This window comes from Coffea eugenioides, chromosome 1 (genome assembly GCF_003713205.1).
Source record: "Coffea eugenioides isolate CCC68of chromosome 1, Ceug_1.0, whole genome shotgun sequence".
Lineage (NCBI taxonomy): Eukaryota > Viridiplantae > Streptophyta > Magnoliopsida > Gentianales > Rubiaceae > Coffea > Coffea eugenioides.
The window spans coordinates 51,025,924-51,042,958 of NC_040035.1; the positions used below are offsets into that span (position 1 = coordinate 51,025,924).

At 37.8% G+C, this 17,035-nt stretch overlaps 2 protein-coding genes across 4 annotated transcripts; both read right to left on the minus strand.

Annotated features, from left to right (window-relative positions):
* Window positions 1-53: 53 nt before the first annotated feature.
* LOC113764105 (SMR domain-containing protein At5g58720) lies at window positions 54-8,524 on the minus strand. 3 transcript variants are annotated; one of them, XM_027308169.1, is made up of 11 exons: window positions 7,526-8,520; window positions 7,165-7,190; window positions 6,245-6,358; window positions 5,339-5,424; window positions 3,319-3,548; window positions 2,596-2,672; window positions 2,430-2,486; window positions 1,475-1,542; window positions 1,286-1,392; window positions 1,074-1,144; window positions 54-510 (listed from the first exon to the last, which is right to left on the minus strand). In XM_027308169.1, exons 1-11 carry the CDS (start codon window positions 8,106-8,108, stop codon window positions 385-387), a joined length of 1,545 nt encoding a protein of 514 aa, XP_027163970.1. In that variant the 5' UTR covers window positions 8,109-8,520; the 3' UTR covers window positions 54-384. The 3 variants fall into 3 exon arrangements, with proteins under 3 accessions (XP_027163970.1, XP_027163983.1, XP_027163976.1); XM_027308175.1 differs by lacking the exon at window positions 54-510 and adding an exon at window positions 588-754 and having other exon boundaries at window positions 7,526-8,523; XM_027308182.1 differs by lacking the exon at window positions 1,074-1,144 and having other exon boundaries at window positions 418-510; window positions 7,526-8,524.
* A 1,520-nt stretch (window positions 8,525-10,044) lies between these two features.
* Window positions 10,045-15,416, minus strand: LOC113770238 (inositol 3-kinase). The gene is made up of 2 exons (XM_027314680.1): window positions 13,956-15,416; window positions 10,045-10,611 (listed from the first exon to the last, which is right to left on the minus strand). The coding sequence occupies exons 1-2, from the start codon at window positions 14,793-14,795 to the stop codon at window positions 10,480-10,482; spliced, it is 972 nt and encodes a 323-aa protein (XP_027170481.1). The 5' UTR covers window positions 14,796-15,416; the 3' UTR covers window positions 10,045-10,479.
* Between the last annotated feature and the right edge of the window lie 1,619 nt (window positions 15,417-17,035).

Here is a 17,035-nt window from a genome sequence, read left to right on the forward strand (position 1 = left end):
AAGACCTTTTCTCTTCTAAGTTCCAACTACACCATCAGTTTGCACTTCACAAGTTACATAATCTACAACATGATTGATATATATATAATGTCGCTAAACATGCCGACACGAATTCGATACAAAAGACACAAAGCATAATGTACATTAAAGTTCAAGCTCACAGCATAGGCTAGGATATGCTGTTAATCTGTTCTGGCTCGAACTTCCGCAATCTAAAGTTGGATGTAAACATAAGTCTGAATCTAAACTAGCTTCTAGATGTCATCTGTAGAATTAGTACTCACAAGAATTAACAGCAAAAGCTAAATAGTACTCACTATTAACAATCTAATTAACCATGCTTTTGCTACAATTCTAAAAATGCGCAACCAAACTGCAGGAAGATTACTCGCCCTCATTGTCAGAATCTAGAAAGCTAAACTGTGTCCGCTGATCAAGCCTGCTGATGAGCAGTGTTCCACTATTTTCTTCACTCCATTCAATACCTTCCCTCTTCAAAAGATTAATGACCTGTACATATGAAAAGGTAAAATTATGGCATGACCAAAGCATTTAGGAAAAAAGTATTCAATATTTGAGTAACATGCATGATATCTGAATCTTCTCAGTTCCTTTCCACACGTATCCAGAGATGGTCTATTATCTCTCCTTTCAAGCAATGATCACAAACACAAGTTTAAGAAATCCGTCCACTTAAGAAATGCTAACAGACAGACTTCTGGCATGTTAGATCAATATCACTTCATCAACCTTCCTGCAAAAATCAGCTGCAGTGAACAGGCTACAACTTTCAAGCTGATTAACACATCTGTGTCCGAGAAGTAAGAACTCCATCCATGAGCAGTTAAACTTTACCCAATTATACAACATATGAAAATCGAAATTCCAAATGTAGGTTGGCTGTGCTGGAACCCATTAGTCCTTAGTCTATAATAAAGGAAGCACACTTTACTAGATACTATATCGGAGTTTAGTGCTAACATTAGTGCTAACATTAGTGTGTGTCCAACTTTTTCTTTCAACATTTTTTCCAAATTCTAGTACAAAAGCAGAGCAAGGTTGCTGACCCATACCGACTGTTTCAGCTGTGATTTCCCTACCCCGTGCCTCCCACATCCAGTGATAACCCTGAGTGACCGCACAGCTACAGCACAGGGAAACAAGAACATAACAGAACACTATTCAATTGCTCTGACACAAGAATCCCAGAGACTTGTGAACATGTTAAGAGAGAGTCTAGGGGAACTTTTCTGATTTATAAATGAGACATTTTACAGAAGCTTACAGCGCACATATGCCCCAAAAAGAAGATGAAGTTTTAAAAGCCTCATGGCTTCTTTGACATGTTGCCCATGCAAATCAATCGTTATCATATTCTCTATGCCCTTGTTTCTGCAGCACAGATACAGCTCAGTTAGACAATTATCATAGAGCACAGATGCTGAAACTAGAGTAATTTATCCAACAGGCAAACCTTGCTTGGAAGATATCCTGGCTAGCCTTTTCTTCTGCCTCCCGAGCCATCTTACTGTGTGTCCTCCCCTGAACCAGAGCAGGTATGGTCAAACATTTCATCCATACTCGTGGAAATATGAAATAGCAAACTCTGATTGAGGTTTACTAGCAGCTTAGAATACTTATTTTGACATTAAACTAGGCACCATTGACATAAGCACCATCCATATTCTATTTGCACGTCTACTTCATGCTACCTTACAGAGTTTTCCTTATGTAGGTTGCTCTTGATAGTAATTCCAAGTTTAGTAAAATAGTCTAACATTGAAGGTAGAGTATGAGAGGCATAAACGAAGCATACAGAAGTTTTTTAGCCTTCCAAAAAAGCAACTATTGATGCCCAAATTAATTTCCAGCCAAACCAGAAATTAAGTGGAGTACATTCCAAAACAATCCAAATTTAAAGCAGCTAAAACTGCAATTTTCTATAACTAGCAAATTACCATCCACCTATATTTCACATTCTATCAACGACAAAAACAAAGTTTTATACCTAAGAACCAAGTTCAAAAATGAACATAGTTTCTTATTACATTTGATTAAACTTTATAGGTTGCTTCAGTTTTTTTACAGAAGATAGCTTGGTCAAGACTTTTATACATGTCACCCAAAAGAAATTCAAACGGAAAGTATAAACATAAGTAAAACACAGTAAACTTGGAAGCTTCGGCCTATGTCACTCATTAACAGCACAAGCAAACCAGCATGTCATGAAGGATCAAAAGTTAAAAGGAGAAACAACAGTAATAATCATAAAAGATATGTGCATCATCTCAATGGACATTCTCTACATTGCCAGACTATGGTAATAAGTTGACAGTACAACTTAATCTGATATTTGTTCACGTCTAACTTGAACAAGTTTTCTACTGAAATATACATATGAAAGAGCACATCATCTACTAGATACACACCTTCTCAGACAGAACAGCTGCATAATCTCGTTCTCCATTAGAAAAAGCACTTGCAGCCTACAGAAAACTGCACAGGTCAAGCTTATATAGGTTCACGATTACAAAATAAAAAACATACCATAGTAAGATACTCAAAAAACTCCAAAAAGAAGAAAGCATCAGATACCTTTTGATAGCAAAACTTCATCGACTCCCAGTGCTGCTTTGCAGATTGTCTGAAGACCTGATAGTCATCTCCTTTAGCTACAATTAGAGAGACGTCATATGTAGTAGTTCAAAACATAATTGATTGAACAGGAAGAAAGCTCTCTCCTTCTCTCTCTCTCTCTCTCTCTCTCTCTGCTTGCATAGACAAAAAAAACCGACGTCTACAAGGAAACAATAGACAATTGGTCATCATTAAAAGTACTCATGCCTATAAAGTGCAAAGACATGAGAAGGTTGAGGGATGTGCAAGCAAGACAATCCCAAGATTTTACATCAGAAGTTCACATTCTTCCCCAAGTTGCTGCAACATGCAGATGCTATATTAATAGGAAATATGTCAACAGTAGGTCTTGGCAGAAATGCACATTCTTGGAACATATTTCTTGTAAATGAATCACCTATATGTATCAAAATGGTCTTAAGAAACCTGTTGTCTAAAGAAGTATGTTCAGTATACCAAGTGAATCATACCTAAAGAGTAGCATACCATTTACAAATACATGTGCTTCCTAGGAAAATTAAATACACATGAAAACCACAGAAGAAAATCATACCAAGCAAATGGCAAAATAAAGTGGAAAATTCAATAATTGATGGTATTAATAGCAGTTTTGAAGTTAACTTGCAAACACAGAGTGAATGCAACCAGGATTATCAGCCCATTATTAGAAAATACACATACCAAGGGAATTCCGCACTGATGCACCATCTCCTGGATGAGGACCCTGTCCCAAAGATGTCATTTTTTTAACAATGTTCCTCCAGTTCATAGTGTTAGGCTCACGTTCAGCACTCTTGGGAGTCGGCATATTAAACAGGGATTCCAAAACCTGTTGAGAGAGGTCTGGCTCCATATGCGCAGGACTTTTTGAAGAATGATTGTCAATACCAGCAAGAACTTGGAAATGACTCCTGAAACATAACATCAAGTGGTGAACTCCTGAATGATATATGGAAAAAAAATTCATTATATCATGAAAAACAGACCAAGTAAAATTCAAATGTCAATTAAAAGTATTATCATCTATCTACTAGGAAAAGAATATACAGGACACCCCACTCGCTCTCAGTGGGTCCGTTATGCTTGCACAATGAGACATCCCAGCTAACCTCTTTTCTCAAATCTCCTTTCCACATCCACCTTCTGGGAGTCTCTTGAAAATAATGTGCTTTGTAGCTTGAATACAAATACCATCAACTTCTTTAATTCCTTCCTAAGACATCTCCATTCTCTATTCAATTCAAAGTCCATGTTTAGCCACCTCTGGGGAACAAAGAAGACCTTCATACAAAAGGAACATGAAAGATCAGGTGTTAGACTATTCTACTCCAGACACACTTCCATAAGCTCACCATATCAGACACCCGGTGCACACAACTCTGGCATTTTTGCGGTCCACTCTTCTCCCTTCTTTGTGTTTGTGTTCAAAGAAATATCAAAAACAATGTTGCTTGGACTCAGGTACGGGTGTCGGATATGGGCACATATCTAGGTGTCAGATTTGTTGGACTCTAAATCTAGGATACGGGGACACGTCTAGAGACTTGGACACAAGTACTCAGACACAGCACTAAGTTTAGCAAATTTAAGAGTAGTGACTAGTCATTTAATCAAACACATTTGGAAGGCTCATTAACATTCAATTGTTGGATTTAATATAGCAAATCAAAATTAAGAAAGAAAAGAAAAGCGCGCATCTTAATTGTTAGCTTCTTCCATGCTTCAGCAAACTCAAAACTAAAGGTTGGATGGATAATTAAATCTTGGAAATTGACCTACCATATAAAGTGTTATTTTATACAATCAAATCTTTTAAAGGATGAAATGGGGTATGGTGAATTGCTAAACTCACTTAAAAGGGACCAGCTTCCGGTGACCAACTAGTAAAACAGAAAATATGGACATATTATTTATCCAATGACGGCAATGGTAACCTCTAAAAGGTCACCAGAATGTCACTTTAAAAAAATTCTATTTTCTACTCCTTGTTATTTCCGTCCACCAGGTTGAGTCAAACAGTGACTCTAACTCCCAAGACTTGTTTGCAATTGCAAACCATTCTCATCCTCTCCATTTGCTTTTGAAGAGCTTTCTTCATCATCCACTCTGTAGCATCTAATCACCTTTCATCTTTCATCAGTGAACCTCCTGATCATGTGATTAAACCCCTCCAAAATCTCCTATTGGTACTGGTGTATTAGGAGACCAGTTGCCATCCATAGATCCACCACCACTGCTGCCATTTTCAGGTGATGGCCCAGCACTTGAGGATCAAAGTATCCATGGATGAACAACAATTTTCTGTGAAGCCTAATCTGAAGCAGTCAAAGCACCCAAATATTTCTGACCGGATCCGACACGTATCTGCGCCCACCCCCATGTCATGTTGTGTCGTGTCGCACAGGTGTGTGCCGGGGCTAACTGGCGAGTCCAGGTAACATAGATCAAAAACACACTTTATTTATTGCAATTTGGAAAAAGCTTATGGTTCATTTGTAATGAAGCAAATGCCTTTTTTATTTGGGGTAAGTAATGAAATAATGCTTGAGGACCAGGATCACAAACATTTAGAACTCTAGAAACCCTATTAGTAATTCATCCCGATGGGAAAATGGAATGCTGAGGAAAAACCAGGTAAAACCATTCAACCGGGAGAGGAACCACTAAAAAAAACTGTGACCCAATGATGGGAATGACTTACCTGCCAATATGTTCTGTACACACCGCACTTTCTGGAAAGTCGCTTTCAGATGAATAAGAAGTTGAGTCAAACGTCCTATCCGTAACCTGCCGAGGGGAAAATAGGAAAAAAAAGCATTTAGAACTTAAGAACCAGAACAGAAACTTTAATATCATACAAGCAGAAGGAAAATCATAAAGACCTCTACATGGACAAGCGTGCTTGTCTGAAGTTTGTAATACATTTAAAGTACCAATCCACAGATTGTGATTTAAGGTCTCAATTTTCTGCACATTCAAGCAAATACAGATAGTCTTGAAGTACAGAGATCATTGTGCCATTAAAACTCAAAAGAAAACTTAGAAATAGTGTACTTGTTCCTCTATCATAGAATTGAATGAGGGGAAAAAAATGAGGATTAACAGAGTAACTTCTCTCAAACACACACACCCCACCCCCCCCCCAAAAAAAAAAAAGAAGACCACCAGAAAGTAAAAAGGGGAAAAGTCAAGGGGAAAAGAATGTTCAGCAAGTATGGATTAAAGGGAAATAATGTTTTAACCCCTTCAATACCCTACAATACGAATAGATGGCATGCCTATACTTGAGCATCAAAGTACCATTTAGCCAGCATGAGTCGTCAGGATCCTTGCTAAAAGTTCTTATGAACTGACACATAAAACTGAATCCATTGTTAATTTCCAGCAATTCTTAATATTTGCTTCAGAAGCTCAATTCACACAATAATTTCCAATTCCAGGCCAAAGCCTACATGCAAGATGCGCATACATAGTGAAAGTCAAAGGATTTAGAATCTACTATTTTTCTGCAACTGAATCAAAGTTCAGCAAGAAAACATCACGGTTGTCAAACAAACAAGGAAATAACAACCCAATATAATAATGACACGCCAAATACCCAACTTACACTGCTGTTTCCTTCAAGATTAGAACAAGCATCTTCTCTGATGTTAGCATTAGCGTTGCCAATGTGGGTTTGCTCACCCAAAGAGGAAGATAATTCAAGCAAAATATTTAGAGCCTGAAAAGGGTAAAGAAAAAATATATCTTGATTCTGCCACTCATTATAATAGTAACCAAAAGCAATTGTTTCTCTCCAAGAGCATAAAAAATAAAAGCCACTAAACCATAGTGCAACCTAAATGTGAAAGACAGTGAGAACAGATCAAAATAGCTATTACAGTTACCAACCAGACATCAGGGACATAATCAATAGGCCACTAGATAAACCAAAATCCCTGAACCAACCATAACCAGAAATAGAATGAGAATAAAAAATCTAAGAATTCAATGAATGCCTCCAGGTAACAAAATGTTCTTAGTACCCAACAGGTTTGACAATTCATTGGCATAAAAAATGCAGAGATTCAAAAATACAGCACTGTTATTCAAGGTGCCGTCTTCTCAATCAAGAAAATCATTGAACTAACTTTCACCCCAAATACTTTAGTCAGTTTTAAAATACGAGATTGAAGTGTTGTGAAATCTTGAGGTTGTCAATGGAATACCAGTATTAGAAGTTAATCACTCATGAAATCTTACAAAACTTGTGGCTGAAGATGTAACGAACTTTTAGTCTGACACTGTTACAAAACTTCCACAAGTTTGGGAGGTGACTTCATCCTACACAATTCATTCTAAGTACCTAGATGAGACCCAAGCAAAAGTACAAATTCATCTAACCACTAAATACCATCGCTTTCTCATAAGAAAGTAAGTACTGTATCTAGAATCAGACAGTGCACCAAATAAGATCTTTTAGAGGGGCAAAAAGAACAAACTGTAAATTCAACAACCTTTAGAAAGAACTAAAGTAAGACTGCTCACCTTCTCGACATCATACCCACACCCACCTGCCAAAGCCCAACTGTCAGTCACGTAACAGTCCACTAAACTTTAACTCAAGAATGTGCAATAGCACCTATTATATATCAATAACTTCATAGCATGATATTCCAAGCATCCTCACATACTGATATAGGCATTACAAAAGCATTCCTCAGCTCATTTTTGGCTAGCAATGCTAAATATAAAATTATCTTGATGTAGTCGCAGGATACTTTCCTAGTCTGCTTCCTATGAAATTTACAGCTCTACTACATATGTACTTAGACCCAAAAACAATCCCCCCAGAGTAGCTCAGTTCCATAACCAAAATTTACAAGAAAAATGAAAATTAAGAACTTACAGAGCACATCGCTGACTACAGGCATGCCCAATTCACAGTCCTCCCCAAGCATCGAGAGCAAAAACTGCTCCACGTCCTCCTTATTCCAACTTCCCTTCGATTTTGAGGAACTTTTCTTTGTAACCGACCCCACATAATCCTTTCCCAGCACCGTTGAAACGATCCCAGCAGCTGCCACAACCTTTTTCTGCCTACCTTTCTGATTCCTAACCCCGTTTGGACAGACAACATTAGCCTCAGCAAACACCTCGGAAGCAGACGACGAGCCGGATGAACCCGAGCCCGACGAGGTAGATGCAAAATTTCCACTGGAGCTAGAGCAAGAAGTGCTTTGATCCTCGGTCGGACTCTCCTTCACATACAAATCCCCTAAAATCTCCGCCGCCTTGTTGACATCCCCCTTGGCTTCGTTATAAGCCGCTTCAGCTTCTTCGACAGAAATTGTACCAAAAGCCTCCACCAGACTTTCTACAACCTTGTGCTTTTCTTCTTCTTCAGCTTGGTTGCTCTGAGGCGGAGGAGCAGCGTTGCAAACCCCACCGCCACCTTTCTTGTAAGCACGCGATCTCTTCTTCTTCCTCATTTTTTCACGAAAAAAAAAGGGAAAGAAAATCCACCATACAGATCTCTAATTATAATATTAGTACCGTATTTACATGTACAACAACAAGAAGGACAAAGAAGGAGATTGATCAGTGGCTAAATTTGATTCAACCGGGAGGAAATAGAGCTAGAGGGTTTTGGAGGACAGAACGTATAGGTCAAATAAACCCTAGCGATTGGCATAACAGAAGGTAAAAATGATTTTTTTTCCTGAAAATCAAGGTGTTTGAGAAGGATTAGACATCAAGGATTGAACGGGGACAATGAACACGTTGAAGAAGAAGGGAGAAAATGGGGACCGACAAATTAGAGATGTGAAAGGTGGGTAGTTTTCGAAATTTACTGTAGCCGTCATTTTGAGAATCCTATTCCCTCTTGATTCCTGGAGGATACCAAGGAGGGCGTGGGAGGCGTGGGAAATGGGGTGTGGCGGGGCCGAGGACTGCCGGGAATAGTTTTTTTTTTTTTTAACAGCTAATAGTTTGTTTGGATTGTAAGTTATTTGAGATATTTTTACTGTAGCACTTTTTGTGATGTGATGTATGTGAGATAAAAAGGTAATTGGGAAGGTAAAAAGGTGTATTGAAAATTGTAATGATTACGTAAGCAAATATATTTGGGAAAATAAAGGCCAATCCAAACAAACCTGCGCTCTATTCTAAGTTTCTAACCAAGGATTGCCGAGAATAGTTGGTTACCTTACCAATGTTTTCTTTTTTTTTTTTTTTTTTTTGGCCACTCTTTGGACTCTCAGATCCTCCTGAAATTCCAATATCCAACAAGTACTTAAATTGGTATTATTAAATCATGAGTTTAAATTACTAAATTGTTAAATACTATGATTATTTGTTAATTCAATTAATACTTAAATTTAATGAATTTAGATTTTAATATATCTAAATACGTTTGATAATCAAATATAGAATATTCTTGTAAATTAAGTGTCACTGAAATTTCTAAGCAAAACTTGCTCCAAAACATAAGTAACAAGCTATTCACTTATCCACTTAATGTACTATACGTATCAAATTAGTACTTAATAATTCGATAATTTAACAGATTTCAATTTTCATATTCTAGTTTTATCAAACACATCCCAAGTCCGATACATTTGAATGTATATCAGTGATAAATGAATTAATTAAATTTCACCAATAGATGCTCTATTTTTTATTACCAAATGTGTCTAAAGTATTAAGATTTAAATCTATTAAATTTAAGTGTTGAATTGGATTGAATTATTAAATTTGTTTCTTTGATTTCAGATTTAGTGGATTGAAAGTTGAACTTGGGCCATAGTTCCGCTTCTCTTGCCACTTACGGGCTGATCTGCTACGCTTTTGACGTGTTTTCCATTTTTCCTAGTAATTTTATTTACTTTTAAGTCCTAAAATCTAAATTAGATGGCAAGTTTGACTGCTGAATCCCTTCTTTTCCCCCTTGAACGAAAAAAACCAAACAATGTTCTTGCAAGTTCATATGGTATGGGCTCTCGGGCAGCTTATAAACCGCTAGAAGTGGGCTTTTAGTCCAATATATCGTCAACTTGCATTCACCTGATGAATGTCAAAATGTGGATATCAAATTGGAGAAGCATCCCTCGTTTAAGTCATATGCCGGGAGAGGAATTGGTGTTTGCTTGCATTTGTGTTAATCTTACTTTCATCAATTCCATTTCTTTTCCGATTGTACTTGCAGTCTACAAGATAGTAGTATATTGAGGATCTTTTTAGTTCTTCTCTGCAGTTTGCTGTCGCTTATCATCCTGTACCAGATACTGGGAAGCTTTACACCATAATGGGATGCTTTTCACCATAACGCAGTAGATGCCACCTCCTTATCTTTGGAGGATTCACAAGAAGGTGAAAGTAAAGATTAATGCAGCAATACAGGCACACTAAAAAACAACTAAAAAGTAATAAGCACGATCTCCAATTCCCTGTAAATTATGCTAGAATTAACTATGCAAGTTCATGCTTGATATCTGTTCATTACAACAACAATTTTCTATCCAAATTTTCAAGAAATCTCTTCCCAAGCACAAGAGTATTAAACTTCGGAGAAGGCAACATGACAATTTTGTAATGGTCAACCGTCAGCAGACCTAACTGGTTTTTCATAAACATAACAAGTAACGCTTTCTGCTAAACATTGGAGTGCTGGTGCATTGCTGCCCTACTGCTAGTCTGCCACAAGAGAATCAGGCAAACTTCAACTGCTATCTTTCACAGCATTAGCGGAACTTGTATCGCTGCACTAAGTACGGTATGGAACTCTTCATGATCTAGTGGCTGTACAAACTTCAGCCCATTGTCTTGACCCATGTGGCTGCACTAAGTACGGTATGGAACTTATTTGGCTTTACTAAGTACGGTATGGAACTCTTCATGATCTAGTGGCTTTACAAAGTTCAGCCCATCGTCTTGACCCATGTGGCAGCCAAGACACTGCAGCCTTCTCCTCTCCACCTCATCCTTGACTCGCTGCAAGTATAAAGGATGATCTAAGATAGAGTCATTGCAGAAAGTTGGAACATCCTCAATGCACAAATGGCAATAAATCATCAGAGATTCTCAAAAAGTCCTGCTAAAGCTAATTGTGGACAGCGATAAGTTTTCATATAAAACAATAAAGAGAGCCACTATCCTTCGTGCAATGATCAGGCATAGTAGTGGCAGACCAATCCCCAACAAGTCAATCCAAACCAGGACAAGCCAGTCAAAAATACATTTGCAATTGCAAACAGAATTCTGCATTTCGAAATGTTGACACTAAAATCCATATATTCAATGACGTAACACATTTGAATGCTAAACAGCGTCGGTGGCCTTAAAAATTCCACTCCAGAGGTATATGCAGCAGTATACCAAAAGAACAGCATCAATAGCAAAGCCCGCCATTTTATCTATCACCATGATAACAAGAGCACCACGTAATACCTATTGGCAAGATTTATAAAAATCAAATAATTTAAATTTTTGACCAAATAGAAGAACATCGTGGGTTTAAAGGATACATGTCAACCCCCTAGATAGAGCATAGTGGAGACATCTAGCTAAAAATGAAGGCTTCAATTAAATGGACAAGAAGTTATAGAGGAAACTTGTTTGCCATGATACAAGGGAAAGTAGCCTTATGGTCATGCATTTGTTTCAATGAAAATAGCAGTTAGAAAGTGCATAGCTAGCATAAAAGTGCAAACCTTCACATTTAAGAAGTTAATGTGGCACTGGCATAACTTCAACTAGAACTCTACTATCTTACAAGAAAGAAAGTAAACGAGAGAACTTCACCTAATTGCGCTAAGAATGCTCCACACTAAAATCCAAAGGCTCAAGCAGTATGCTTTAATAATATTTTATGATAAGCTAATTCAACACCAGCATAACTTCAAGTAGAAGACCTTTATCATCTTAAAAGAAAGAAGGTGGACGAAAAGTTCACTCGTATTGCAAGAACAGAAAGCACAGCCTAGTGGACTACAATCAAGTCACTCAGTTTGCTGTTCAGACTATAACTATTATGTCAATTAAATCCAAAGGCACAACTACTATGTCATTTAAGTTATCATTATTACAAAATATTAAACGAATGCAAGACAGAGAGAAGAAGTTCTCTCGCTAGACGGCTTAGCGAGGAGCAATGTTATTTATGATATTCCATGAAAGGTGTAGAATTGAATTCACTCAAACTTCACTGCTTGCTCCATTTTCTCTATCCAATTTGATAGTGCAATAGCTTCATTTTTGTACTCATTCGGTTATTGCTAAACTATTTAGAATTCCACTATATGGCGCTTTGTTAGAATGTTTTTGGGCTGGGCAGTACCATTTTTTCTTAAAAAAATATGATTAACCATCTTGTTAAAGACAAAAAGGAAACACAGATTAAGAGTACAAATTTGTAAACAAGCTTGTCAAAGTTACCATATAGAGTATCGATTCCTAAATAGTATGCTTATCTTGAGATATGTTGTACACGACAAATTATCAATGTTGCAGTAGATAGTGGTGCGCAAATTCAGATCTGGGATCCTTTCTTTTGATTTAGAGCAGAAATTGAGTTATATTAAGTCTGTATTGAATTCATGGCCTCCAGGAATAGAAACTTGATATTAGGTTCAGTTTAGTTAAATTCTCTTACCATTTTTGCCATGCTTTTAACAGCCTTTTTGGAAGTAAGAAGATGGCATTTATTAAAAAAATTTATCACGCTCTTTTTTTGGCCATTTATTAAAGTTAAACAAAAGCGAGAGAACCAGAAAGAGTCGAAACAAGAAACTGTACTAGTAAAGAAGAAAAAAAAAATGAAGTGGGTGCTATACTAAGTGGTCAGGGCATGAAAAAAGGAGTAATCTATGAAGCCATGGAGTAGAAGCCATATCCATAGACTGGCATGCTTGGACTGTCTGCATAAAATTTAATCTTCAGTTACTACAATGACATTGAGGAAACAATATTAATTTTTAATTTCTTAAGTTCAGCTATAAGGTATTTGCTTCGTGCAGTGTTTCATTTTTTCTATTGCTTACTAACAAATATTCATATGCTATTCAACAATAAAAGATTAGCCGGAATATTTCTTTTAATGAATTTAGTTATCCTATTTCAGCAAATGAGTTGAATTCTTTGGTACTACTAAGACACCGATGTTATTCCATTAATATGATATGTTATTCTTTTTAAATGAGTAAATGTTTTGAAAGCTTTGCACATTGGAGATGAAAATGTTATGTGCAAGAAGTTCTTAAATTGATACCATCAATTGGTGAATAAAATATATGAAGGGATGGTTTGCATTTGGTCTGTAATATCTAGTTTTATCAAACACTTTCTGAATACTTCATGTACAAAAACCCTCAGCTAAGAAGAAGAATTCTAGAGTGCATGTGTGGAAGCACTTCTAAAGGTAGTTACTTGTGCATGTCTCTGATTGAAAGTCGTCGTGCTTCTACATTCTTCTATCTCATAATAACATTTCTTTTTTAATCAAGAAAGCTTGAAGAAGCAATTGACCAATTAACTAAACCAATCTCACTTAATATAACATCAGCAACAATGTATGCTTCCAAAGTAACATTGCTTTCCAATGTATGTTCACACGCTTGCACTCAAAATGCTCTGCATGACTGTCATTTGAAAGTTACTAACATTATAAACGAGTAAACAAACTTCTACTCCTTCAAAAACAGAGAGAAGTTCTCAAAAGGAGCGCGGTTGCTCTATTGAATGAGTAGATCATTCTATTTATGATGATATTCCAGAAAAGATGCAGAATCAAGTCCAAATAATAAAACTCGCTCAAACTTCACTCTGCACTACCAAAGCCCAGCTATTTGCAATGGAAAAATAGGTCACATTCCATTGGCATCTTAATGCTTTAACATATAGGTAAGTATCAGTATGACACTAATATACAACTTGAAATGTGCAGCAAAATTTTCTAGACCACTAATCACACAAAACAAACTGCATAAAACCATGTAATTGTGCTCGATAGTACAACTTCAATGATCAACTAAGAAGAGACACCAGAGGCTCATTTTCCCGTAGCATCACCAGAAGAATCAAGCTTCTGAATGAGGAACGGAGTCTACTGCTTTCTGCTTGCTTGCATTAGGCATAAAAGTGAACTAAAAGCCTCAATTCAAGTATACCATCACCCTAAAATTACATTTTCCTTCACCTTATCAAAAACAGCCAATTATAGAAAAACAGACTGCGACATGTATGAACAGTAAACATCAGGGCAGACAAATTAAATGAACTAATTCGCAATTGACAAAATTCTTAAGTTTTAAAAAAATCATTTCAGGAACGGAACCAACCTCCAACAATCTATAATCGAATTCTGGAAGCCCCATTTGGGCAACAGTCAGTGACCCAAAATAGTTCCCCAACAATGCAGCATCAGGAACAGCCAAACCGTGAACAAGCCCAGCTACAAACCCTCCTAAAAAGCTGTCACCAGCACCTGTTGGATCAACTTGAATTGCCGGAAAAGGCGCAATCTGCAGGTCCCCATCCTTCCAGTAGACAGTACACCCATCTTTCCCATTAGTCACCAACACACAACACCATTTCCTCGCCTCCTCCACATCCACGTACGGCGCCTCCTCCGCCGATGCCTTTAAGACCCCGATTTTCGGCAATAACCGGAAAAAATCAGTTTGTTTCAATTCAACGAGCCTTACTGTTCCGTCCACCGCATCAAATTCCCGAATCAAAGCTTGAATATCGACCAGAACTAAGCCGCACAAGTCAATCATTTTCTCTAAAGTTTCGGGCAAAATCTCTCCCGCAACTCCGACAGCCAACCCGAAATCGAATTTGGAGTTGAACGAGAGATCCGAAGAGGAAATCGAGTCGCATGCATGGACCCGTTTCAAGACCCGATCCTGGCGACTGATTTTGGAGGAGAAATGGGCACGGAAAAGAGTGGTCTTGGAAGAAGGGATTAGAAGGGGTTGGTGATCGACCGGGTAGGCGAAGTCGGAGCCCACCTTAGCGACGCAATGGGAGGGGACGGAGAGGCCATCGAGGGTGGCGGAGATGAAGGAGGCGGCGCCGCCGAGAGATTCAGCTAATACAGCGTCGTCTTTAATGAGAACGTCGTGGCAGTAATTGCCAACGACCAGGCATTTTGGGTCTTGGCTTTGTGTAACCATGGCGGGTGGGGTGAGGAAGGTTGAAAATATCGGAAACGGAGTGACTTAGAGAATTTTTTAAAATAAAGCTGGGAAGGTGAAGGTGATGGCTTTGAAAGGCGGGTATTGGAACCATTAGGTTAAGTAGGATCAAGATTTGAGCTAAGTTGAAGATTTGGCAATTAAATTGGCTAAAACAGAGATGGTGACAAATTGGGGGTTACGATTGTATTATTCTTTTTCTTTTTTTCCCCCCTCGTGTGAATACTGAATGGTGATGTCAAGAAAGAAACTGGCGGCAGCCAGTTAAAGAGAGATGTTTCGGTGGTATCAGAGGCATGAGTTTTGATGGCGAATGAAGCTGCGGGCAAATTGGGGGGGAATATGTGCTTTCAGAATGGGAAAGGAATAGGGAGAAGGCCAGAAGCAGAAGCGGGAATGGAGACGAGAAAGGAGGAACAAAGGCCGCTGATGCATTGAAGTGCGAACCTCAGGAAAGCGATTCTTCAATCTTCATCACTGCCTTGATTCTGCACTAGTCATGGTGGAGAGCACTATTTTTTTTTTTTTGGGAGTTCTGATGGTAGTATTCCACTATTCCTGAAATGGAAAACAGCATGCAGATACAGCTAGCTGAGTCCTTTTGTACGTATTCTGACGGGAGTCTGGTTGTTGTAGCTGAGTCCTTTTATACGTGTTCTGACGGTACACTGGTTGTCGTCCGAAAAGGCAAACAACAAAGAATCTACCAAAATGGATGATGCTGTAGTTTTTGTAGTACTTTGTGTTTAATATTTTCGATGCTACAAGAATCTGTTCCTATTTAAAAGGCATTGGCTTTGGGCCGGTGATTGAGACACAATTGGAAACTCTCTTTCTCCAAATCCATGGACTCGCATAAACAAGGATATGTGCCTTCCGCCATCTAGCATCTAAGCCACAAGAGTCAAATGAAATATTTGAGGGTAATCCATTTTTATTGCTGCTAGATATTTTCTACTCCAAACTATATGTAACTTGTAATTAAGCGAAAAAGAAAAAACCCCAATTTTGAAGGACATCAACTTGGGGCTGTCTTCAGTCTGAAATTTTAGTATTCAAAACAAAAATTTTTAGTGCACATACAAAATTGGAGATCAATGAGAAAGAAAAACAAAGACAAGGTGATAAGGGAAGCAGATGAATGACCCGGGAAAAAAATAGTGGGAGTACAATAGCAAGAAGGGCAAAGATGTTATATGTATCTATCACCGCCGATTATATTTATAAATAGATGATGAGAGCGTTCATGCTCAAGTGATATCAATGGTAGATCGACGATCTTGAGCGATAAGATCGACGAAGAGAGGTGGTGTGCTAGATAACCATTAGTGATATAGGGAATACAAACAAGAGGAGGTGGTAGTGTTGGGATGTAAAGGAATCAAAGATGAGAAACTCTTATTGTTGGAGATGGATCTGTAAATTGTAAAAGTGAAATATACGATGAATGCGAATGAAGATGCATCATAGCGATCGACACAAAGGGCAATTGAAAGTTGTAAAATATGTGCATCGTGCAATGGTATGTATCATTTAAGAAAAGATGTATTGATAGCTTTACAGGAATTGGTTCCACTCTTTATGTAATAAATAAAAGATGTACTAGTTTTTCAAACACTTCACATCAAATATAGCATGAATTTCCTTGGTACAAAGATTGATCAATTGACTTTATTTACTCAAAGCAACAGCTCATTAGCTTCGTGCCCAACACTGGATGATTTGTAGTGGGAAATTGAAGAAAATTGGCACTTGAGCGAGAAATTTGGCAAACTTTATGCCCAGCCCATTTTCTGCACCAAACCAGAAGCTCCTCCGCCCATTTCACACTTTCAAAGCGAGTCTTATTGGGCCGAAATCAGGTCTTCTCATTGGGTTCTAATATAGCTTCCACTTTCCGGATGTTTCGAACTTGCTGTCGGTGTAGATCCAATCCACAGGTTAAGTTCTTAAGGTTGCAAATTCACAGCCCGCAGGGTAGATGTCACCGAACACACAATAACTGAAAAAAAAAAAAATAATGTTAAAAAAATTAGTAGTAATAAAATCAGTTGAATCATGATTAGCACCGCTGGAACTAAATCAAGTTTGATGTTAGATCACCCAAGAATTGCTTACTCTACTATTAACAAGGCAAGTGAAAAGCTATTTTTGATCGGTTGAATCCACATGCGCCTTTTATTTTATCAGTTTAATCTTACCAAAAAGCTATTTTATCC